This window comes from Papilio polytes, unplaced genomic scaffold (assembly GCF_000836215.1).
Source record: "Papilio polytes unplaced genomic scaffold, Ppol_1.0 DF824146.1, whole genome shotgun sequence".
Taxonomy (NCBI): Eukaryota; Metazoa; Arthropoda; class Insecta; order Lepidoptera; family Papilionidae; genus Papilio; species Papilio polytes.
Window position 1 is genome coordinate 1,592,492 of NW_013525058.1, and position 25,660 is coordinate 1,618,151.

At 31.2% G+C, this 25,660-nt stretch overlaps 3 protein-coding genes, 1 long non-coding RNA gene and 1 other non-coding gene across 11 annotated transcripts; 3 read left to right on the forward strand and 2 right to left on the reverse strand.

Moving 5' to 3' along the window:
• Positions 1 to 702: 702 nt before the first annotated feature.
• LOC106111855 lies at positions 703 to 1,295 on the forward strand. The gene is made up of 3 exons (XR_001226202.1): positions 703 to 758; positions 1,071 to 1,089; positions 1,247 to 1,295. It is a non-coding gene; the product is annotated as an uncharacterized LOC106111855 (long non-coding RNA).
• A 2,525-nt stretch (positions 1,296 to 3,820) lies between these two features.
• On the forward strand, positions 3,821 to 12,141 carry LOC106111802. The gene is made up of 4 exons (XM_013293955.1): positions 3,821 to 3,980; positions 7,017 to 7,086; positions 9,631 to 9,667; positions 11,625 to 12,141. Exons 1-4 carry the CDS (start codon positions 3,926 to 3,928, stop codon positions 11,787 to 11,789), a joined length of 327 nt encoding a protein of 108 aa, XP_013149409.1. The 5' UTR covers positions 3,821 to 3,925; the 3' UTR covers positions 11,790 to 12,141.
• A 2,388-nt stretch (positions 12,142 to 14,529) lies between these two features.
• Positions 14,530 to 21,339, forward strand: LOC106111967 (RNA-binding protein 12-like). 5 transcript variants are annotated; one of them, XM_013294181.1, is made up of 6 exons: positions 14,530 to 14,619; positions 14,726 to 14,836; positions 19,786 to 19,948; positions 20,136 to 20,309; positions 20,435 to 20,690; positions 21,141 to 21,339. In XM_013294181.1, exons 2-6 carry the CDS (start codon positions 14,782 to 14,784, stop codon positions 21,321 to 21,323), a joined length of 831 nt encoding a protein of 276 aa, XP_013149635.1. In that variant the 5' UTR covers positions 14,530 to 14,619; positions 14,726 to 14,781; the 3' UTR covers positions 21,324 to 21,339. The 5 variants fall into 5 exon arrangements, with proteins under 5 accessions (XP_013149635.1, XP_013149637.1, XP_013149636.1 ...); XM_013294183.1 differs by having other exon boundaries at positions 20,546 to 20,690; XM_013294182.1 differs by having other exon boundaries at positions 19,786 to 19,843.
• A 607-nt stretch (positions 21,340 to 21,946) lies between these two features.
• On the reverse strand, positions 21,947 to 25,102 carry LOC106111818. Of its 3 annotated transcripts, XM_013293972.1 has the most exons (4): positions 23,594 to 23,650; positions 23,043 to 23,133; positions 22,759 to 22,929; positions 21,947 to 22,585 (listed from the first exon to the last, which is right to left on the reverse strand). In XM_013293972.1, exons 2-4 carry the CDS (start codon positions 23,077 to 23,079, stop codon positions 22,101 to 22,103), a joined length of 693 nt encoding a protein of 230 aa, XP_013149426.1. In that variant the 5' UTR covers positions 23,080 to 23,133; positions 23,594 to 23,650; the 3' UTR covers positions 21,947 to 22,100. The 3 variants fall into 3 exon arrangements, with proteins under 3 accessions (XP_013149426.1, XP_013149428.1, XP_013149427.1); XM_013293974.1 differs by lacking the exons at positions 23,043 to 23,133; positions 23,594 to 23,650 and adding an exon at positions 24,860 to 25,102; XM_013293973.1 differs by lacking the exon at positions 23,594 to 23,650 and having other exon boundaries at positions 23,043 to 23,356.
• Trnak-cuu lies at positions 24,691 to 24,763 on the reverse strand. The gene has a single exon. It is a non-coding gene; the product is annotated as a tRNA-Lys (tRNA).
• Positions 25,103 to 25,660: the final 558 nt, after the last annotated feature.

Here is a 25,660-nt window from a genome sequence, read left to right on the forward strand (position 1 = left end):
AAAAAAAAAAAAAAAAAAAAAAACATACGGTCGAATTGAATACCTCCTTCTTTTGGGAAGTCGGTCAAAAATAACTAACCATTCTTTAACTTCATCTAATGTGAAATGTATTTCTACTTTCTTGATTTATAAGTAAGAACGGGCGCACGCCATTGACTAAATTATCGCACAACTGTTTGTCGATTGATTCAACTATTTAGTAGCACAACTAGAAATCGACTAGTGTGCGAACCTCTATATATTCGTAAGCTTATAGGAATCAAAGTGCGACTAAACAGTCGTGCGTTAGTTTAGTCAAAGGTGTGCGCGCTTTAAAAGAACCTAAATATAGTTATTAATTCTATTCGACACATAAAACAAAAGTTGAATAGAATATTTTAAAATTATGCGGATCTCCAAAGATCAAAGTCATGTTACCATAGTATTATTGACAAGGAAAAATTTTGTTTTTGCCCGTAACTAATTTTGCAAGGTCGTTTAATCCAATAAATATAGTGATACAGATTCTTCCACTTGCATTAGTTTTTTTTGCAGTGGTAGTTAAGTGTTAAATTAGACAATTTTTAGCATTCCTTAGTAATCATGTCTAAATTACTTGTTACTTTATGTTTTATTGCGTTGTTTGTCTACGTCTTAGGTAAATTACATGTTTTTTGATATGATAATTGTAATATTTTTATTTGTTAATTTAAATTATGTAAAAAATTTACAGCTGAAGAGGAATCTAAAAATCAAGGCGAAGAAAGTAAGAAGTCGGAGTAAGTGTTCTTAGAAATTGCTATATTTCACCCGCGACTTTGTCTTAAAAAACGTTCATTAAAATAAAATTGTGCTCTTTCAAACTATGTCCTACATATGTGCCAAGTTTTAGTAAGATCCTGTGAGCCGTTTTGTGTATACTTACGCATTTATAACATTAGTTATCATTTCCTTAATTGTTTCAATAAATCATCAACTTGCCCTTATCCCTTATGGAGGGTCTGCACAGTATCTGCTGCTCTTCTATACATCTCTATCAGCCGTCATATCTGAATAAATAAAAGACATAAATGAAAGTTTTATTGTTACAGGAACAGACAGGAAGAATTTGTAAGTAAATGTAAATAAAACCGAAACATTTCAACATAACTTTTAAAAATAATTAATATGCTGAAATTAGCTAAATAAAGTTTTTAAAAAAATACCATGGTAAAGTATTAAAAATATTTTATACTTTTAATATGTCAGATTTTAATTAATTTTCTAGGACAATGCCAATAAGGGACCTGAAGCTTCGGATTCACAAAAATATATGAAAGAGAACATGGTAAGATCCTGTACTTATCAATAAAATAATTTATAAGCACCGCAATCTTTGAACTTAGTCTTTATAAAGACTCTTATTAAATTAACACAGCAACCGTTATATAACTTTAAACTGTCGTGGTTTTTACAAATATAATGTTCGTAAGGTACGGGTTTCTTACCTCGATTGAATTGTTTTAGCTCCCGATATTTCGGAACAGTTGCATGCGCCATGTTCACGGGCTGACTGAAGTGATGCGGTAGAGTGAAAAAAAAAAAAAGGGTTACACGGTGAACATGGCGCATGCAACTGTGCCGAAATATCGGGAACTAAAACAATTCAATCGTGGTAAGAAACCCGTATCTTACGAACATTATAACAGCAACCGTATTTATTTTAATACATTTAATATCACGTTATTGTAACAAAAGTCATTACGAATCGATTTTTACTGGTTTATACACAAGCGTTTATTAAACTTAAATTAAAACTCAAGTCATTTGCAACTAGTGGCCAATGTATACTTACTATCCTCTACATTTGTACCAAATTTAATCGAGATCCGTTCAGCAGTTTAGGCTACAAACTCTAACATAGTCCATCTAAACTTTCGCACTTATAATATAGTAGAAACTCGATAAGTTAGAGTCCAAGGGAAACACAAAATATTTTAAGTTATAGAGGTTTTAGTTATCAATGGTCTATGTTTTGGGCTCTGATGGGAAGGGAACATATTATTTTTTGAAGTTACCGTGGTTTGAGTTATCGAGGTACTACTGTAGTAATAAAATGTACAAAGTTAATCTGAGCGAGAAAATGTTGAGTCATCTAAACATTGTTTGACAGTCCTAAAGGAATGGAAACTCGGTCAGTCTTTTGTTCTTAATGTTAATATGTTTAACTTGAACCCTAAACTACTAATTAATCATTATTACTTACTTCTATCTAAACGCATCTTGTACCTTGTTGAGGTTTATGAAGTCTGTATAACATGATTCAAATTTTATGGCAGCTTGTCATGAACTGATAGCGTGTTTTCACAGCTAGATTGGCAAGATGAGGATGAAGTCAATCTCGCACCATTTTACTTTCTACTAATACCTACAATTTATGTAACTAAAATTGTATTTTGTCCAACGGCTTTGATATTACGAGCTGCCGTAAATTTTGGATAGTATTGTACCAACTGAATATCACTATTAAAAATAATTTCTAAATTACAGGAAGCGCCAGCCAACTACATACCTTTGTACTATGGATATATTCCATTCTATGAGCTCATCGGGTACTAGCAGAACATAATAAATTAATTGTTAATGTTTTCTTCATAGTTTTATTATTTAAACTAAGATGGTTTTGTTAATAACAAGGAATTTAGAAATAAAGTATTTATTGCATTGAAGTTTGCTTTTTATCACTGCTTTTTCTGAACGACATTTTTATTTTCATACTAGCTTTCACCCGCGACTCCCTCCGCGTGAAATTAAAAACCAAAAGTTAGTAGCCTATGTGTTCTTCCAGGCTATCCTCTACGTCTGTGCCAAATTTCAACGAGATCTGTTTAGCCGTTTAGGCTACAAACTGTATCAAACATCCATCCATCCAGCCATCCGTCCATCTAAACTTTTGCATTTATAATATTAGTAAGAAGTAAGATAACCGCGAAGGAAAAAAGTATCCACTTCCGAAACACTTGTAAGAATATGTCATCCCTTATATTTTACTTCAATAAAGTGAAACAACTATATGTTTTGTATAGATGTTTCGACAATGGAAACGATTGTTCCACATTGAATTTAAAGCATAAATATAATATTAATAATCTCCATAAATTACAGGACAACGTGATTGATGGGCTGTGCTTGTATTTTTTCGCTTGATTTCTCTAAATTTATTATACATAATCGATTAGTTGCTAATAGTAAATATTTGTAATGATCTTGTAGTCTTACTAATATTATAAATGCTTTACATGGATGGATGGATGTTTGTATATATGTATCTCCGAAAGGGCTCTTAATGAATTTTGGCACAGATGTAGGAACATAGTCTAGAAGAACATATAGACTATAAATAGTTTTTTTTTAATCCGTGCGGACGAACTCGGGGGCGACAGCTAATAAACTATAGTTATGTAGGATTCCATGATACTCTCATATTAGGACAAATGGAAAATTATTCGTAACATTGTGATTACTTAGGTTATAAATGTCTAATGAAATTGCATTTGTGTGGTTTTCAAAAAGTTATGAAAAATTTATACACGTTCAATATAAAACGTTTGCTTTAATGAGTACTGTTCTTTTTTTTTTCAAAATTTTGCCGCTAAGAGGATATTATAAGTAATTTTCTTTACATCAAAAATAATATGTAAAATGAGTGTATTTTTGTCTTCTTGTAGTTATTATCGCATGTAAATTGCAACACTGGCTGGATTTGAATTTTAAAAGAAAAAAAAGAAAATCGTTATTTTATCTGTATTTGAGAATAGCCCCTTTGATGGCGGTTATTCGCGTGTGATATAAGGCAGGAGAGACCTCGCCGCTTTACATTATAGCGCGAAAATTCACACCGTACGATAGTCCACCGTGTCTCGGAAGTTTATTAACGTATATTTTGTTTATTTTTTTTTTAATAAAAATGAAGCTGTGCCCCGTGATATTTATTATTGGATTTCTTTTCTTCAGCGTGGAAGGTAAATCGAATAATATTTTAATAAGAAATTAATACCTAATTTAACCTAAAATTTTAATAATTTGCAGGAATTTCTTAATTACGTTAAAGTTTTTGAATATTTACTTCATTAAAGATGACGGCATAAATATTTAAAGAAAATAATATAAAACTCAAACAATTTTTAGTACTAAATTGTAGTATTTTTAGTTAGTTTTAGTTTTACTCACTTGATGAGTACATATTGTACAAAATATTGGCAGCGGAAACAAAATACTCAAAAACAACATATCATATCATCATTTCCCGGATTTTATTTTGGTCTCGTACTTCAAATGCCATTAACAAATATTACATTATCTTATTAATATTATAAATGCGAAAGTTTAGATGGATGGATGTTTGTTAGAGTTTGTAGCCTAAACGGCTTAACGGATTTTGATGCAATTAGGTATAGATGAAGAGTATAGTCTGCAAGAACATATAGGCTACTCACTTTTGTTGTTTTTTTAATTCCACGCGGACAGACTCGTGAAAGATAGTTGTCAATAAAATGCAGCAGTACTACAAACATCAAATGTTTTATCCGATTACTAATCAAATCAAATCAACATTTATTCTTAATTCAAACTCTATTACATAGCAACAAAGTACAAAATAGATTCACCCAATTTGTTTGCGTGATTTCCTCGTTTATTATGTTTTGAACTTTAATCTATTACGCCTTTTATTTAATACTACTTTTAATACTAGTTTTCACTATATAAGTTTAACTTGATTGTGACGCATGATTACGATATTTCGCACCATAAAATTATGGACACCATACAATTAAACAACAATTTAATTACGCATCTTTTTATACGACTTCGCACCTATAAGATGAACTAAAAATATGAACAAACAAAACTCAATCCAATCTTTAACAGCACAATGAAAGCGATTTAAAGTCGTTATAAATCATGCAACGTCATTATAAATCATTATTGAAGATAAGAGCCACTAAACAATAATTAAATAACCTCTATTGTAGTTACACCTATTAAAAAAGACAAAGGTACAATAATTATACAGCCAGAATTAGTTACACTCTTTACTTAATCTCTGTAATGTAGAGTGTGTATAAAAATTGGTATCGCAGGATTGACCTTTCTCTACGCCTTTATTGTGTTTCACCTATAGTGTTATACTGGTGATAAACACCGCTTATCAACTGTTATCAGTATTATCTTATTTATAAGTGTCTGCCAAAGCTCCGCGTAGGTAGCAGCCTACGCTTTTCATAATGTCTATCATTCTATTTCTATTGTATTAGGAAACTACATGTTGCCGTTTTTATATTAAGGAAAACAAAGGTTTCTTAAGATTACAATATATTTTTTAGCGTTTTGTTTCATGTGATATCTATTAATAGACATATTAGGAACAAAAGCTTTTTTTATTCTTGCATGGTTTAAGAAAAGTGGCAAATTATTTGTATTATTACTAATAAAAATCTTATATTCAAGAAATATAAATTATAATATTTATCCTGTAGTCCCTAATTTGTTTGTTTCTATATTGAAAACTAGCTGTTGCTCGCGACTACGTCCACGTGAAATAAGAGCTTATGTTACTTACTAAATTACCTTTCTAACGCCCAGTAGTTTTTGAGTTATTTTAATACATACAAATATACAAATCTTTCCTCTTTATTAAACTAGTACAGAAGTATAGATTAACCTTAGGTTTTTTATATTATAATTTTATTTTACACGTGTTAATGTTTTGTTACATGTTATGCACATTTGTTAGTGCATCTCATCCGTGCCGGATCTTTCTTATCAGTATGACGTCATATTTTGATATCCAGTCTAACAGCATTCATAAAGTACGCCTGATCTTCAACTCTAAGCTTATTATTACATTCCATCGATATATTTCCCTTTTTATCAGCAAATTAACAATTAAAATTAATAGCTTACACGCGTTGAATGTTTATAGTCTTGATAATTCCATCTCACTAAATGTAAATATGTGGAAGATTTTCTCTCGATTTTCTTTGTTGATATAATTATTTGTGTTCTATTTGTTGAGTGCAAAATACAACCTCTTTGGCTGACAAGCAGTACGACTACAGCCAAAGAGGTACATAAGAGGCCAAAGAGGTACATACTGGCCACCAAAACGTTTGCATTATTTTTTATTAAAAAGATATGATAAAAACAAGAGAATTAAAGACATACGATAAGTCAAGATATGATCGCGATATAGATTTGCAATTATTGTAAATAAGTTTAAATAAAGATGTTTTAGTTGATAGAAAAGTTTGTTTTGTATTTTTGACTGCCGGTAACAAGTTAACCACTATTAAGGACACAGTTAGTCTAATGAAGACTTTGTTTAAATTTGGTTTATTGCTCTTGTAAGTTGAAATAATAGGCAAAATAGAGACGAGAACATAATCTTTCAATAATAGCTTGAAATAAAATAAACGAATCAAGACTTTAGATTGTTTTTTACAATCTTGGATAGATGCGTTTTATTATACTTGAATATGTATGAAAACAATACGCGAACTTGAAAAGATTTAGCTAAATATCACGGCCGGACCACCATTGACCTCTCGATTAAAATCATTAATTCACTTTTAAACATATTCCGGACTTCGATACACAATTTATTGCACAACGTTCGTTTGCGATTATTTTTAACCATGATACGCAAGCTTCCCAGTTATCACCGAAATCTATTAGCGTCTAATATTTGTTCAATATTACGTATCTTATTGATGCGAAATATTTATGTCAAATGTCCTTGAGATGTGTTTGTTTTACATGTAAATTAATGATACTTTTTATTACTGCATTAAATTGTTTTTTTTTTATTTGTCTTACTGATCGTTCTAAGTTCTACTTAAAAAAAGTTATGCGATATTATTCAATTAAACTTAGTGAAGCCCCAATTATCCAGAGAGTATGTCTAATTTTTAAACTTAAATTTTAATAGTTTTCTAGCTTATTTTAGAGATTATTCTTTATCGATTTTTAAACCAATATTATTTGTATCTATTTTTCAGGAGCACCATTCGATCAAAATGAAATTAATGCTGCTGCGGCTAACGGCGATTGGGAAACTTTCCATCGCCTGTAAGTATCTTATCATATTTAACATTATAAATGCGACATATAGATGGATGGATGTTTGTTAGAATTTGTAGTCTAAACGGCTGAACAGATTTCGATGAAATTTAGCATAGATGTAGAGGATAGTCTGGAAGAGCACATATACTACTTGCAATTGTTTTTTTTTGATTTCGCGCGGATGGAGTCATTTTATTTTTTACAGCAGTTGTATATATGATTCATTAAAACAGTTTCATTACTTAATTATTAGAGACAAAGGTGGCGGTGAAATAACATTCGGTGATGGTACACTATTAGGAAACAGTGAAGTCATAAGTTTTAGTAGTTACAAATTTAAATGTAAATAAGCCTACAATGACTTTGGAGTCCTTCATTTATTGATAAGAGCTACTTTAGACGGCCATGTGACAACAACGCTAAGTAACGCTTCATTTTTTATAGAATTTTTTAAGACTTTGTTTATTGATTTCGTGGTCAACTTATTTAAAAATAAAAATAATAAAGCTGGAAACACAAATGAAATCTTACAATTATCCTTATTGCAGATACATAGTTCACTTGCCGATTAATTCTTGATTTATAAACTGGTTTAAACAAGGTTTTAAAATAAAATGTGATCATTATTTTATTAAAACAATAATATAGATTATAAAAGTAAATAATAAACATGTTTTTTATTATAAAATGTTTATTTTTCAGCATTCGAAACAAATTTCGTTTAGCGCATAATCGGTAGGTAATAACATAAATATGCTAAATCAAGTATTTTATAGGATTTTATGGTGTCTATTGAAAGGATTTCGATTGTCTTTTTTTAAACAAAACAGTGATTTTAACCGTGAGTTTCTACTACTGAAAAGAATATACTAAAAATATTGTCTTTCTCTATCTTCAGTGATTTATGAAAAATTATTTAATACTCTTAAGTGACATATTTCTTTAATTTACAGCATTGACGAGAAATTTAGATCAATGCGTCGCCGGTTGGTACAATATTATATAATTTTTGGGAATACTCACGACCACGGGAAAAGCAAGATCATAATTTAGAAACAAAAGTTATATTTTGGGTGTACTTAGATTTGTAGAGACAACCCCCAGGCGTAGTAACAGCTTTGTTTTTAGTTTTAACTCCCTGACACATTTGTTCATTAAAATTAATAATAAATTATTATTATAGATTAAAATTAACGCTTTTTCACTTATACTAACATAATTAATAATAATCTATTAATTTAAAACATCTACACATATAATAAAATTGGAGTGAATGTAATATCAAAGGAAAAGTTCCAGGTTTTGGGAAGATATATTTACGTCACTGATAATGAAAATCGCATTAAAAAAAATTTTATCTGTCTCTCTGTCTGTCTGTCTGTCCACAAGCCACGTTTGTTCCGGGTAAGTTCCGAATCGGCTGGGCCAACTTCGACCGGACTTCCACCGGGTAGCTGACATAGACGGGCATATTATAGGCCTTTTTTAAATTTTCGCGCTGTCAAAATAGCGTAACGGCTGGTCTAATTTGCGCTCGAGATATATTGAGATATCCGGCTCGAAGGACCATGAATAAATGTAAACTAGTACCATTGATAAATTCTTCTTTATTTATTGATAAAACACACAAACTATTCCCATAAATTGATAAAAAGGAATTTAATACAAATAAAATGTGGTTACATCGCTCACGTCACATTTTTCTCTACATTCGACTTACGTTCCTTAATTACAAGAATTTTCTATTGCTTTCTTGGCGGCCAGCATGATATTTATTACTTATTGCTTGACCAGGCGACAGCTCGTATTAAAATATAACAATTTACACATCCTTATCATTCAATCATACGAGTAGTAGTAGGTTATCTAGTTCATCTAAAGTTTTCATTCTAACAACATTTTCTGTGGCTTAATTGAATGATATCGAGCGCGTCTAATCATATTTATCGCATTCAGTTCGCTGTAATTCCACCTAACTCGTTTTGTTCCACTTTGTTTAGTTAAACATAGAGTTATCGCCTTAATGCGGTTTATAACGTACTTCAGAGCAAAGAATGCCTCTTTAAAAACAAGAAAAAAGACTTATATAAAAATAACCCTTATCTACTTAAATTACGAATTTCTATCAATATATTTTTACTATACTATTTTGTAAAACTGCGTGTTCTGTTTTTAGGAATCATTGAAAACCGGCGCTTCGGTGTACACCGAGCACATGCCGAATGAATTCCTTTTCATTTATTGAATAAACTGATTTCTTTCTTTCTTTCTTTATTGACAAATTTAATAATAAAAAATACGAGTATGTGGCGTAAATATTACTACAGTTTGATTCGCTTTTGATGGTTTTAATTTTATTTGAATATACTAAGTATAAAGTTGAATAAAATGTTTTGAAAATTAATCAATAAAATCAAATTAACCGTTATTAAATATTAAATGATTAAAATATCTTTATAACAAGCGAGATTGAAGTTTAACAAAATTTAACAATTTGGGAGTACGTTAGTTAGAGAGGTTAAGTTTTTCATGTTTTATTTTTTTTTACAGATTGAGTCAAGGATTCGATTTCAAACCAAATTTTGACGTAAGTACATTTTGTTATATAACATACTAACTTCCGTCCGCGACTCCGTTCGAGCAGAATTAAACAAATTCTAAAGTGTAGGCTATGTGTGCTTCCAGACTGCATGTCGTTTAGGCTACAAACTAACTTCCATCTAAACTTATGCATTTATAGTACTAGTATGATTATTCAATTGTTTTAAGTGGCCTAAAATTGTACGATAGAAAATTACTTACGTGATTTATATACACATATAGAAGTTACTGCGAAAAACTAAATACATACTTCGAATTTAGGAACACAGGCTTTTGTTCCGAGAAAACAGTTTTTTTGTTGAATTTTGACAACCAAGAGAGCAACCGGAATACTTTTTACAAATACATCATTACCTACAAGTTTTTACAAGCCCAAGAAAAAATATAGGACGGTTTAAATAACCTATTCTGATAAATGTAACAAGAAACTGGGAAATCCATATATCCATGCCATGATTTTAAATCGTGATGGTTCTTTTTACAAACAAATACATTTTATACTGCACGACTGCACAAGATCGACATGAATTAATGGTATTATCAAATATTTATATTCAAACAAAGATATCTAGCTTAGTTAGACGCGCTAATATCAGTTGGTTATGTTAATCTATATTATTATAATAAAGCGTAAACACACACTTCTTTGTTGCCTAAGATGTCAGCAATTACAGTATAGTTTTGATTAACTCTTTTTTTTAATAAAAAGCCTTACACTTACGTCACGCTTTAGGCTACATATTTGTACGCCATTAAACTTAAGGGGTAAATATTTTAGATAAAAACCCTAATGTGGAAAAGAGACCATAAGTTGCTGCCAACATCAAGGAAGCAAGGTTGCCATGGTTTGTCATCATGTCATGTCATGTCATGTCATTTTGACATTTGCAATTGATAATTTAACACAAGTAAATAATGTAATAAAATTTTTATAATTTTATGCGGACGAAGTCGCATGGGAATAGCTAGTATATGGGTATAGATAATGGCATAAAATGGCTAACATAATTTAGTTTCATTTTTGCCAAAGCTTCAGGTAACTTGTCGGTGTATACGATCTCAAATTAGAACTTTTTTATATACCATCACGGATCTTATTGTGCCATAATAGAATACTAAAAGTCGCATAATGTTGAGTTTTATTACCAGGGGAATAAAAATGCATATATATCCATTATACATTTATTTGTAATTATTATTAATGTAATATTTACTCAATAATTTATGTAAAAAATATTACAAAGAGCTGATGTGCGAAGCTCGTATATTTTAGTGCCACTGGAATTAACCATGACAGGCATCAATATTTATAATACAGAAATATATCGATTAATACACGATCTTATGACATGGTGTCATCTTATAAATACAAACTCCATTTTATTATACTTTATAATTTCTAGATATCCGATGTAATAATTTATTTCTATACATAAGCGATAACAACTTGACTTCTGTTGTTTATTTAATGTTAACAATTTTCCTCATGTAAATAATATAGTTCTAATGCTAAATATAGTATTGTTAAGGTTGAGAAATTATCTTAACAATATAAAACCTTAATTAGTACTAGAAAAGACCAATCTTACTAATATAATACGAAAGTTTAGATGGATGGATGTTTGTTAGAGTTAGTAGCCTAAACGGCCGAACGGATCTCGATGAAACTTGGCATACACGTAGAGAAAAGTCTAAGGAACACATAGGCCACTCCCTTTTGTTTTTTTTTTAATTCGCAGACGGACTCGCTGGCGAAAGGTAGTCAAATATAAAACTAAAGTCTACACTTTACTAGCCTTACAATATTCACTTTTTATGACATACAGTCTGTTTTCAAAATAATTTAAAATTTTGTTCTAATCTATGTCGATAAAGCCTTGCAGAGTTAAATAATCTATGACAAATTTTTATTTTAATTAAGCAATGCTTTGTATATTTTTCAGAGCATCAGAAGCTTGCAGCCTGATGGGCCGGACTCGAAAGTGTATGGAGAAGCTCAGTATAGCTTCCATTCGTATTCTAACGTGAACGGACAGCAGAGTGAGCAGCGAGGCGGTCGTAGGATCATCAACAAAAATGGAGTGGTCGAAGAATATGAGTTACCTTGATTTTGACACTTTTTAACATGCTGACCTTATTTCATAATAATGTTAAGAGAATATATTATATTTTTAACGATGTTTATCATAAAGTTACAGCTGCAAAAATTATAATACAATTGAAATAATTTAATAGCAAAAATACATTTGAAAAAAATATTCAAAAACATAACGATTAATTAATAGTTCACTGCAATCAATTATTTTATACCATTTATAGTGTCTAAATTAAAAGTATGATTTTAAATTTAGTGTAGAAAATTATGAAATAAAAATTAATCAATAGATTTAAGACGTGTTTGTTATTTACATAAGCTGTGATTTTCGTTGTAAGTTCTAAATAAATCATTTTGCAAAAGTATACGATGTTTTATTTCTATTATGAGCAGTATATGTATAAGGTAACTGGCTCTTCTGCGTTCGATGTAACCTTTAATTCAGAAAACAAAAAATAAATCCACATTAGGGTTGTTAGATAAATAAAAATAAAGTTGACTTAACTTAGTAATGTTCCTTATAAGGTTTAAATATTTTTGTTAATTGACGTTGTGAGGGAAATACAAATGTTAAAAAATGTAGGGTGGAGGAAAGCTGAAAGTAGGACCAGCATATTTTAGTATAGTGAATGCAAAAAGAACAATATTAATATTACTTGCTAAATGAATTAAACGCCTACCATATTTTATTAGCATTGTAAGCAAATTTATAGTTTAGCTATTATTCTCATGCAGGAACTTTTTACTCGAGTAGACATGCCCGGAATCGACGATTGAGTATGCTGAACTCAAAGAACGTAGAATGATGGAAGAGCAATGTAATTCATGGGAAATTATGGGATTTAAGAAATTATGGATACTCTCTAATTAAAAACAAACACTATAATTAAAGGTAGAAACAAACGGAAAAAATATCTTTTTCTCCAAGCCTACGTTTAGGAGTGTGGACTTCTTTGCTGAAGTTGATAGATCGGTCATAAAAACACAACAACATAAGCAACAGAAGTGCGCATTAAGCATAATAATTGCTAATGATTCGATCAGACTTTAGTCATCATATAAAAAACTAGACGGTAGTTATATAAGTTTATCAAGATCCCGTGTTCGTGATGGTACGAGGCAACGTGTTGCACGAATACGGCTAATGGTACAAACATGACCTAACTTTAAGTCCTGTTCTCAGGAGCATCGTTATTTTTAGCTCTTAAAGGATCTTTTAAAGGTAGAGTCAGCAACAGATTTATGTAATACTACCTGTCACCCGCGACTAAATCCGCGTGGAATTAAAACAAAACAAGTGAGTAGCCTATGTTCCAGACTATCCTCTACAACTCTACCAATTTTCATCGAATTCCGTTCAATCGTTTAGGTTACAAACTCTTACAAATATCTGAACTATCTAATTTCTTTCGCATTTATAATATTAGTGTTAAGTATTGATTTTACCTATTTGGTTTAAATAGTTCAAAAGTCAAATTGTAAAAGAAATATGCACTCTATACAGTAGTATAAAATGTGTTTTTAAACAATTGTGTTTATCAATGACATCATTTATTATATTAACAGCAAAATAAGTGAATTTTACGTTATGTAACATTGTAATTAACACATTCTGTATATAGATGGGGAAGTCCGCAGATAATTTGTCTAGTTATTGAAAATTCAACGAAAAACAAAAAATGTACTGTCATTGTTCAAACTATACCAAAAAAGTTTCCGCAATGAACACGTATCATACTAATCATACTAATATTATAAATGCGAAAGTTTAGATGGATGGATGAAAGTTTGTTAGATTTCGTAGCCTAAACAGCTGAACGGATTTCGATGAAATTTGGTATAAATGTAGAGGATAGTCTGGAAGAACATATAGGCTACTTACTTTTGTTTTTTTTTAATTCCACGTGGAGTCGCGGGAGGAAGCTAGTAGTGTAATATAATAACGTATAAAGAATGGGTAAGGTTACTAAAAATCCCGGGATGTTGTTTTAGGTCCCGGTGCGCTCCTTAGGACTTCTCGTGACTCTCGAGTTGTACTCTAGCAAAGACAGGGACTGGGACTATAACAAAAATTGCCGTGGATTTAATGGATTTTCACTGCTTTATCAAACTTGACTTAATTTTTATCTACGAAATATTTTTGTTTCTTTCTTTTATATATTTGAACTAACTGTGACTACATTTACCTATCTTTATCTAAATGAAATACAAATAAATCCTTCTTTTTTATTACGTTGAAAAAAACGTGACTACAGAATTATGTAAAATAAAAAAGCATAACGAAAGGATTACATTTATTTTTTTCATCGTTTGTTTAATAAAGAAACAGAGGGGAAATATTACATTCCAACAATATATGCTTACTTGTAAACACAATTCTTGAAAGTATATTAAAAAAAACAGATTGCATCTACAAACAGTACCTACTTGAACCAAACTTAGGTTAGGTAAAAAGTCAAGGTAAAACAGAGCACATGTTAAAAAAACAGTTATTATAAACATCTTAAGTATAGTTAACTTACACGTAACAAATTGTTTATGTCCCAACAATCAAAAACATAATTAACCCTTGCTAAATATCCTATCAACACATATGACTATCCTCACTTGAGTTGAAGATCGCAAATTAAAATGTTATCATTATTTACAAACATCTTTGATTCCTATACAAACAAATCAAATCAAAACACAACCAACTTTAATCCAATAGAATAAGATTCAAATTCTATTACCATTGAAAGGCGAACCGGGCTAGTTAGATTTAATTCAGTGCAAGAACAAAATATCTACACAAAGCGTTCGTCCTTCGTGCGGACCACTTGTCTGTCGGTTAGAAACTCCAGGTATCTAATCGTATAAAATAAATTCAATCACAATCAACGACAATTAACAGTACATGTAAAAGTATACTCGTACGTTTTTAAAAAGCAAACATTTGTACGCAAACAGGTTCAGACGGTCGCGCTGTTCGGTCACGGAGGCTGCACAGGACATAACATATCAAGATGAAGGTGGTATATCTAGTCAGTGCTATTGTACTACAATGCAGCTGGAGTTACGGTTAGTATATACTTTTTATTTATATAAATACACATAGGTTTTTTATTATTTTTGTTAATCTGACCATAAAAAGTGTAAGATTCCGTTTAAAGTTAACCAATAAAGCAAAGTTTATTTTTTTGGCGTTAACGTAAAAAACCCTGACTAAACCCTTGGGTATCTTATGTGTATTTTTGTTAAATTAACAGCAACTTTATGAAATAGTTCAGTGATATCTATAAATGCGAAAGTTTAGATAGATGGATGGATGTTTGTTAGAGTTTGTAGCATAAACGGCTAAACGGATTTCGATGAAATTTGGCATAGATAATAGCTGATAGTCTGGAAGAACACATAAGGTACTTGGTTTTGTTTCTTTAAATACCACGCGGACGGAGTCGCAGGCGAAAGCTAGTTAAAAATAAAACCAACAAAGACGAGAATTTCCCATTATCACAAAGTTCAGCTTATCGAATGCACTATTGCAACTGTCAAGAAGTATTGGATATAAATAGTATTTATAAAATATATTTATTAAATACATACATTTATCAACTTAACGTACACAAAACGTAGGCCCAAATAAGTATGCGATGACAGTGAACTTGAATTGCATTGACCTTACGAACTTGAACCCGCGGTTCGTAAACTCCAATGCCGACTTCAATGAGGTTATCGACGGTGATAACGTTTTAACATTGAAATACTGACCTAATTCTATGTAGTATTAATTGTATACTATTACTAGCTGTTGCTCATGACTTCGCCCGTGTGAAATTATAAAAAATATAGCCTATGTTACTCACTGATAGCAAAGCTTTTTAATTGTGAAATAATTTTTAAAATCGGTCTAGTAGTTTTTGAGTTATGCTGATACATACAAAAATAAAAAAATACAAATCTTTCCTCTTTATAATAATATTTTTGACCGACTTCCCAAAAGAAGGAGGTACTCAATTCGTCTGTATGTTTTTTTTTATACTATCATATACGTAGAAATCTTACTAATATAAATACGAAAGTTTAAATTAATGGTTGTAGCCTAAACTGCTGAACGGATCTCGAAGACATTTGGCATAGATGTTGAACATAGTTTGAAACCCACTACTTTACAGTTACATGTAACTTATTCCTCGATTTTATTTTATTAATTAATCAAATTATTACTTAGATAAGATAATTTTCTTTATAAAATTTGTTTTATGGTGAAAGGTGAACTCTATCGCATTGAGGATATTATTTTATGGGCAGATAAATGTGGGTCATCGGTCACAGTCGCAATTAACAAGTTAAACTGCTTTGAAATCTTTTTAAATTAAAATATTCTTTTACAAGTATAACGCACATAAAAAGTATAGCTGATTAAATTGTTCCTAGACACAAAATTGTAGATTCAAAGTTGTTTTCATTACTCAAGTCAATTAACAAACTAACGGTTCAAATTAAATTTGATTGTTTTTAAATCCTTAACGATGTCAAGACGATTTTAAAATTAAAAAACCGTTATTGTTTCCTACGTGCCGGTTATTTCCATTTTAGTATGCTATAAACATCTCATTCTTTTCACATACTAACTTACAAAATTAATGAATACCAACATACTACAAAAGGATATCATCTAGAATCTTGATAGGTTTTTTCACAGATGTTCTGATATGTGATTTGAAACCAAGATTAGTTTATAAAATTTACTTAAATTAAGGGTTTTTACAAATTCCTAACTTGTAAACACACAACTATAAATAGATAAATATCAAGACCGGTTAACGATGTATAGTCTAATAAATAAACTAGTTGTCTCCCGCGACTTTATTCGTGCTGATGGAAATATTTTACCATACAAATTTTCATCTAATACTTATGATTTTAGGGTTGAATTTTGTAAAAATACTTGATTAATGCTCGTCTAAACGAGTAGTTAGTAAGACAAAATGTCTATACAATAAGTTCAACAGTGCCTTGTAACATTTGTTGTATAGAAATGGGGGGCAAAGTCACATAAATATGTTAACCTATGCATTGTAAAAAGGGGCTCCGCAGAATTACGTTCTGGAGGCTAATAGCGTTTAAAAAATATTGTAAGTTCACAAGTTATCGATTAATTCATGTGACGTAAAAGTAAAATTAATAATCTTTATAAGGCACACAATACAACGCGCCATAACTTGAAAAAATTCAAAACAAAAGCACAGCTGACTCGAAAGGGACATCGTGCACATACTAAGTACCGAATGTCTATCAAAATATTATAGTTGCTTTTGAAATATGAATTAGTATGAATCATGAAACACATTCAATTTGTAATAACTTTGAAATGAAGCGAATCAAACCAACTTTAATTTGTCAACCTTGTTCATATGCGATTAGGAACATAGATTTTCTTCCGAGTAGTATTGAACGTTCTTTACTAACACGTTTCATGTCTTCGCGTGGTAAGTTAAGGGCAAGCCGCATTAAGCTTGAAAAAGCTTCAAAATCTTAAATACTTCTAATTTTTAAAGTTTAATAAAACAAAAGCTATAAATTGCCATTTCCTACAGAAAGATGTTAGAATAGTGTCTTGAAATAGTATAAGGTTTACTTCAATAAGGTCAGAGGGCTCAACGAAACAGGTAAAATGAAAGAGGTCTATAAACTAGAATAGCGTTAGTTGATTTATTTTATTTTCAAGCTGCCTTATCATTTCATTTGCGTTAAGAGCCATGAATAACTACAGTGAGACAAATTGCATCCGCCACGCGCACTTCACATATATTACAACTATACTTAACAAAATCATTTAAACCATACTCATATTTGATACACTTTACTAAGCAAAGAAATTAAAATAAGCTTGTACGATTTTATCCCTTAGAAGAAAGAACCTCTCCTTTTTATCATACCATGCGCAAAACTTAGCTTGTAAACAACCAATGGTTGTAACTAAGATTATTCTCGAATGTTCTAAAATTCCGGGTCAAAGCTTACTAACTCGACTCAAGGAATTGTGGAAAAATGTCATCCTATAAGTCCGTCCTCGTTAAAATTTGTTTACTAACCCGTGGTCTACAATTTCTTCGCTTACTTTCATACTCTGCTGCGCTGATTGAAATAAATCCGTGCATAAACGTGTTTAAATCTAGCGACTTTTAAATTTATTACACAATGCACTAACTGTATAATAAGTGAATCAACGGCGCCGATCTCGGTATATAACAACCGTTACAGCTATAATTTCTGCTAATGGCCTTTCTAGCAATAGAAAAACCAATTTAACGACCGCGATATAAAACGATCCCGCCATTTGTCATTCAATAAGCATATACGGTAGACATAATAAAAATTAAGATGTCTCGAATATAGACGAAAAATATTGGCATTCTTTTTGTAAATTATGTTCTTGGTTAAGTAATATATCGAATTGCAAAAATGAAAAACATACATCTAATGTTAAGGATGGCTTAATTGATAAATATCTTAATTTATGTTTTAGTTATAAGCGTTTAGTTTTCAAGATATTTACTGTTATTTTTGCTAATATTTTACGATAAACTTTCTAAATATAAGACCTTTATCAATTATCGATATTAAGAAACGCTTTTAAACATAATCTATAAAACAATTAATAAACATAATTAGCTAATAACCTGGAGAAGATAGGTATTAGGTATTTTAATGTCACATATTTGGACACATTTTCCGTGCGTCCATTAAGATATCTCTTTCTTAAGATGTCACGTTTTTAATTTGCTCATAAATCCGCAGTAAAAAGCTATAAGACACGCAAACAGTTATGTTTGGATCGTGTCGTCATTCTATAAACATTGCACCATCATTTGCGAGGCGATTAAATAGATTTTTCTAGAATACACAATATATCAATACTTCATACTTATAAATTAGTCACACCTGTACTTAAGGCGGCAGATCTTTTGTATTCAGAACAGTTTGTGCTTAATACTGTTACGGTGAGGACTGATTCAATTGATTTTGGTTTATTGCGACTTTCGATAATTGCTCACGCAATAATATTGAATGTGCATGGTTACAAAGGTAGAGAAAGATTGAAAAAAATATGGATGGATTATGTGATAAAGGATATGCGTAAGGGAGTGAATACCGCTGATAGAGATGTATGGAAGAGAAGTACATAGTGCCAACTCTTATTAGGGACAAGAGCATCGAAGCATTTGTTTAAAATCATAATTTCATTCCTTTCATTATGTAAAAATAGAGATAGCGATGAGTCATGTATCGAGTAAATGATTTTTTTGCGGTTTACTTCAATTGTTTTTATATTTATAACTAACATACATTTCTTCGATTATAATAAATCGATTTGCAGCACGTAAATATAAATTTTATCATTTCATCGAGCATATTAGTTTCAGTTAATTAATGATTCAATTTTTAATGATGCGTATTTGTGTTTATAGCATTGTAAAGAACAATACGTCAACATAAACAAAAGACATCTATTGTGCGTTTGTCTTTCGTATATCGTATACCATACCATAGTGAATGAACTTGATGTGTTTATCACAGACCCCGTTATTTATAGTCACTACTAATGGTTATTGAGACTAAGTGCCTGTCCCACCACTGGCTGATAGAGGATCAGATGAGATCAGCTTTAAAATGACGTCACTGTCAGATAATAATCCATCATTTACACGTTGGATTGTTTATCAGACAATGTACAATTTTGTGGGACAGGCTCTCAAGTTATTGAATGGAATTTATTATGTTTATGTAACTATGAGTTTAAGTTTCAGCTACCCCTTTCACAATCATGATTTATAATACCTATAACGACTTTTAGAAAAAAAAAACATTAACAATAATAGCAAAGAAAGTACGAGTTATGTTAAATTCCTTTGGTTCTTTCTTCTTAATTAACCAATGACTTTTAAAGGTCTGCAAAAGGTTACTGGGTGTACGTTTTATTATACAAATTGAAGGTAATGATACAGTAATAACTTCTGTTTCAGGATCTCCAGGCCCCGACGGTGTAGGTGTATTCGCATATCAAGATTCAACTGGTCGCAGGTACGAATGCGTGTATAAACCCAACATCAACGAGGCCGACGACTCCTCAGAATCATCCAACGTAAACAAAATAAACGAAGTCTTACCATTTGACACAAACTGGCAGTAAGCTATTTGATTCAATATCTTGAAGCTACCGGCTTCCGGTGAAGGTTTCCATTATTAAGGTGAAGGGTTAATCAAGATAAGGCTACAATTAACAGAAATAATGAGTTGATTTCTTTTAAGATTAGTTGCTAATACAATCACTAACGTGTACGTACAGAATTGTAATTTAAAATTAAATTTATAGATGTAGAAGATTTCTCCCTCCATTACCGCCATTACCGCCGTTGAAACCATTGACACCGTTCAAGCCATTACGTCCATTGCCACCTATGAAACCATTGCCACGACTGTTATCACCGTTCCCTACTCTATCACCGTTTCCCCAGCTGCCACCGTTGCCACACTTTAAAACGCTAAGGTTAGAAATGAAATGCTTTTGTGTGTGTTGTCTTTTATTGGCTAACATTCTTCGCTTTCATTGCCTTTCGTGTTTCATTTGTTTGTTTGTTTAGTTTTCATTTGTAACATTGTTCTTTATTACAGGGATACTATATTTGGTAACATAGAAAACCAACAGCGGGCCGCGTTCGAAGCTGCACAAAACTCATTCGGCGCGTTTAATAATTTTCCTTTCATTCCTAATTTCGACTTTAGGTATCCACCGTACGGTCATTTCAACTACTTTGGGCCCAGTTATCGTGCGCCGTTTGATATGTCGGGGTCTAACAGTGCATTTGCTGCTGGTGCCGTCGGACCTGGTTTCAGGCACCAGGTGGCTGCCATCAATCCTGGGAACCCAGTGAGTATAATTACATTGCTGATAAAATTTTATGATAAATAGAAATGCAGCTTTAATGATTTCATTCAAAAACCTAAGGAGGTTTTGTGTTTGTCTCTTTTAAGATATATAGAAAAGAAGCAATGATTTTATGATCACGGAAACAAAAGAACAGAGATTTGTATTTTGCCAACTTCTGTGCAACATCAACCAAATTCGATTTCGTTTGAAAGTTTGATTTATTGTATAATATACTAGCTTTCGCCTGCGATTCTATCCGCGTGGAATTAAAAAAATCAAAACTGAGTAGCCTATGTGCACTTCCAGACTATCCTCTAAGTCAAATTTCATAGATATCCGTTCAGCCGTTTAGGCTACAAATTCTAACAAACATCCCTCCATCTAAACTTTCGCATTTATAATATTAGTATGATATCTATTTACATTTAATAAATGCAAATAACTTTCCAGCAAATGCCTAACGTAGACACAACGATGAACAGAGCGCCTGAGAACAGACAAGGTTTCTACAGCGTGTCCAGTTCATCTTACGCATCTTCGATGAACAACAACGGCGTGCCACAAAACCAGCGCGGCGCTGAAACTGTGGTCAACGACAATGGCAGAATTACCAAATACGTCGTGCATAATTAAAAAATAAGAAATTAAACTCTGTCTCTTATAACCTAATATATCCATTTTTCGCATTTTACATATCTCATAATTGTATTGTACATTCGTATATTGTCTCATATTTATATTATAAATATATTATAGATAATAAAATGCTTATGAACTTATTATAAAAATTAAATTATAAATACATTTTTGAATGTTTCATTTTATCGTAGTTGTATTTTGAACTTATCATATCGGCTTGTAATTCGAAACCTTAGTTAGATTAACTACATCGAATAAATAATAGGAAAATATTATTAAAAATAAATAGAGGATAAAATAGACAAATATTTTTATATAAAATATAATGTTTTTATAATAGTTTTCCTGTATTTCTCAGCTTCATAGTGTTATAATAAGCGATTCGAATTCTTAATTGAACGTTGTTATAAAAACGGAATTACGGATGAATCTCGTTTTACGCTTGTATTACGAAACTTGGGTCAAGGGCTACGTATCAAGTAACTAAGTTGTATTTAATGGGCTAATGTCAATTATAATTTCAATATATTGTATCACAAACGTAATGAGAGATTGTTACCACAAACATCAAGGTAAAGGATCTGCTGATTGTTCTAAGAAAAATAACGTACAAGAACTAAATTAGTAATTCTAATTTATTATTCAATTTACTGGAGACAATGAACTTTAAAATACAAGAACAATGTCTGTACTCTCTCAAGGTCAAATAGATATCATCTGCAACTTGTTTTTTTCTGCGGTCACGGCGTACCGAACAAAATAATGACTCGATTAGTTTAATTTCGCTAATTTTCCGTTTATCTTCAACTTCGGTGTTGTATTCTCATACCATGGGTTACTTCGTAATTGCTCACAACCTCTAAATCCTTGCCTTCTGCTTAGTTCATTACATTTCTTACAATAGAAATCTCTGACAACATCATCACTTGTTCCTCTATTTATAGTTCTTTGGTTGAGGTAACCTCTTCTATCGTTTCTTGGCATGAATGTGTTAGAAGTTCTCGCATTGTCTTGATTCCAGTTCATGTTATAATAATTAGATGGTTTAAAATGAACTGGATTTAATCCTAGATTAGAATAAATGTCGTTCTCATCTAAAGGATTATGTCTCGTATTAAAATTGTTAGCTGGTAATTTAACTCGTGTGTCGGGGGTAAATATTTGAGTTGTTTCTATTGCTTTGTAACCTTTTATTACTGGAACCTCTCCGCTATCTTCTCTTTTTAAATTCGAAGGACGAGCCGAGTTTATGTTTTCTGCGAATTAAGTAACTTAAATAAGTAATTGCAACACACAAAAACTTTTTATCGCTATTAAATTTTTGCTTGCAAAACAATTTTTTACATCAGTAATGTATCTTCTTACTTACATCCGTTAAGAAGGAGCAAAAACAAAAAGGTAAAAATGTGCACTAAAAGGTTATACTCACCATCTCGAGAGTTTTGAAGTCTTCGATTATTGTTTTTTAACTTCGTTGAAACGACAATAGTATGCTGCACCTCGACATCTTCATTATCTTTAGACGAATCAGTAACAACATGATCTTGTTCTTCATCAAAATCCATTTTTGTATTTATCGCTTGACTTAATTCAGAAGCAACTAAAAGTATTAAAAAAAATATTTTAGCATTATTTAAGACTATTAAAATTAATTACTACACATCTCATATGTTTATATATAAAACGAAAAGAAACTAACTAAGGGTTACTTACTCAGAATGCTAACACTAAGTAATATTAACACTGCCATGTGGCTTCCGAAGTATACAAGTGTCAACGAAATAAACCACACGTCGCATGTCAACTGTATTTTATATAAACAACACAAATTACAATAATAACGTCGCAAAGGAAGCAATTACTGACTGTACACGTACTTCGTCTTTATTTTGTTTGAGATGACAAAGATGCCCACAGATTGAATGTAAAGATTAAGATGCAAGCCGACTAATCTTTTCTCTGAATATTCTTTGACATAATATAAATACATGTGACATTTAGAGCGGTTACACCTTTGACTAAACTATTGTGCGGTTGTCGGTTGTTTCGCAGCCAATTGAACTGTTTATTTGCACAACTAAATTCGAGTAGTGTGCACTAAACAAGTGTGCGATAGTTTTCTAAAGATTTCTCGCAATTTCGACCACGTGAAATTAATTGTAATAAAAAATGTAGCCGATGTCACTCTCTGATAACGAAGCTTTTTAATCGTGAAAGTATTTTTAAAATCGGCTTAGTAGTTTTTGAGTTATTTTGATACATACAAAATACAAATCTTTCCTGTATATTATTTTAGTATAGATGTGCACGCTTTTAGCTAACATACAAGTGTCTTGCAAATTAATTTTAAAATACGAATAAGTTCAATGGAATTTTAGTAATGTGAAAAATTTAGGTGTAGTCTTCAAGTACTCTGTTGAATAAAAATGACTGTGACTCAAATGTTTAGAATTAATATTTATACCGTGCTAGTTTTCCATCGACTTTTTTTTCTAATACTTATCATTCACTACACATAAGTGCATCATTTATTTTGTTTCGAAGCGAGATTTCAATGTATGTGTGAAGGTCATACTAATATAACTGCAAGTCGTGCATGTCTTATTAGCGACGCCAAAATTAAGTTTCAGTGTCATAGAAAATACTGTATACCCCAAAATTTTTAAATTGTTAAAAACTTTTTGTTGAGAAGCAGTTATGAATATAGAAAACATTGCTAATTAAATTTATTAGGGTAGTCAAATTAATTGTATATAGCCTAGCTTATTTACGGAATTGTAGTCGCCAACGTCCATACCACGTTGAATACACCGGTTCTCGTCCGATCACCGAAGTTAAGCAACGTCGGGCGCGGTCAGTACTTGGATGGGGGTGACCGCCTGGGAACACCGCGTGATGTTGGCTTTTTGCTGCTTGCTTGAGTAAAATTAAAATTTCATTTTTACTTTTTTAACAGACTTCTAAAAGGTGGATTCGTTCTGAATGTATTTGTTATTATTCATTATTTAAATTATGATCGTTTACAATTAACATGTTCTAGACTTACAAATAAAAGTAAATATACATTTTATCGATATTTTTGACACAGGAACTAGAATAAACAGTTTTGACAGCACGCCATCTAGCAACACGTTAAATTAATAGTATGAAAAGAGTTGATTCTCAGAGGTAATAAGTTTACAGTACTTTACACTAGATGGCGTTATGTACCTTTACAAAATAATAGATAAGGTTTATGTCTTACAGAATTTTGCTTACATTCCGTGTGTTTTGTACTGTAAGCCTGATTTTTTAAAATAAAATAAAGCAGTATTATTAATAAAATAAAAAAGTACATCTGAAAATTTCTTCAAAAATATTTCGCCCAACGTGGGGCTCGAACCCACGACCCTGAGATTAAGAGTCTCATGCTCTACCGACTGAGCTAGCCGGGCTTGTGACTGCTATTGTGAAATTAAAATACTTAAATGCAAAATATTGATTTTTTTGTAAAGGCGACATAACCTATTTGAATAGAATATAATTCTTACCTGAGTTTTGTTCATACTGAAGGCGCATCCGAGCAAATCAGTAGTTAACGTATTTGTAATCAACAGCACAGCACCACACGAAATGTTTATTTAAAAACAAACCATATTTCTTACTTTTGAGTAGGAACTTTTAACGCCTTGAATTTAACTCCCAAATTATATAATAACTCACGATTACAATATAGAATTTGTTTTGTTCTTTGAGTTTTGTTACTAACATTCAACTAAAAACTGCTAAAATATTTTTTCGAATGTGAAGTCTAAAGTTTGACAGATTTGACAGTGGCCATTGATCAAAATGGCGACCTCTTTTGATTTAAAACTGGTAGGTAGGTAATGTAAATATTTCACGGACCCAGAAATTAATTAAAAAAAAACATACAGACGACTTGAGTACCTTCTTTTTTTGGGAAGTCGGTCAAAAAGCAATATTATGCTGTTAAATTAATACAAAATGGATATTGCATCGATATTTGTTTTCTCCAGACACGATTTACGTCACTACCGCCGAAAAACTGATTGAAAAAGTGTACGAAAAACGCAATGCAATAAAATGCTGTAGCTGGAGTAGGTACTACTGTTAGTTTACAGAAGAACTCCTTGACACACTACAGGTAAGTTTTGATTTTAATTACTATTCAATTGATAATTCCCGAAATGTGAAAAAATGACAGTTTCTGAAATGATTGTTTATTTTAAGCAAGTAAATGAATGTACAATAATTAGTGAGACTATCATAATATTCATAAGAATTGGTTAGGGCTTTGTTACTTTTTACTACATTTTTAGTTTTGAATTCCG

Excerpts from the sequence above, each read along its gene's own strand:
- LOC106111818 (XM_013293972.1), bottom strand. The coding sequence starts at position 23,079 with ATGGCAGTGTTAATATTACTTAGTGTTAGCATTCTGA. Across the intron at positions 22,930-23,042 it reads ACTTAGTGTTAGCATTCTGA|TTGCTTCTGAATTAAGTCAA; the intron begins GTAAGTAACCCT and ends TAATACTTTTAG. Across the intron at positions 22,586-22,758 it reads ACTTCAAAACTCTCGAGATG|AAAACATAAACTCGGCTCGT; the intron begins GTGAGTATAACC and ends CTTAATTCGCAG.
- LOC106111802 (XM_013293955.1), top strand. The coding sequence starts at position 3,926 with ATGAAGCTGTGCCCCGTGATATTTATTATTGGATTTCTTTTCTTCAGC. Across the intron at positions 3,981-7,016 it reads TCTTTTCTTCAGCGTGGAAG|GAGCACCATTCGATCAAAAT; the intron begins GTAAATCGAATA and ends TCTATTTTTCAG. Across the intron at positions 7,087-9,630 it reads TGGGAAACTTTCCATCGCCT|ATTGAGTCAAGGATTCGATT; the intron begins GTAAGTATCTTA and ends TTTTTTTTACAG.
- LOC106111967 (XM_013294181.1), top strand. The coding sequence starts at position 14,782 with ATGAAGGTGGTATATCTAGTCAGTGCTATTGTACTACAATGCAGCTGG. Across the intron at positions 20,310-20,434 it reads CCACACTTTAAAACGCTAAG|GGATACTATATTTGGTAACA; the intron begins GTTAGAAATGAA and ends TCTTTATTACAG. Across the intron at positions 20,691-21,140 it reads CCATCAATCCTGGGAACCCA|CAAATGCCTAACGTAGACAC; the intron begins GTGAGTATAATT and ends ATAACTTTCCAG.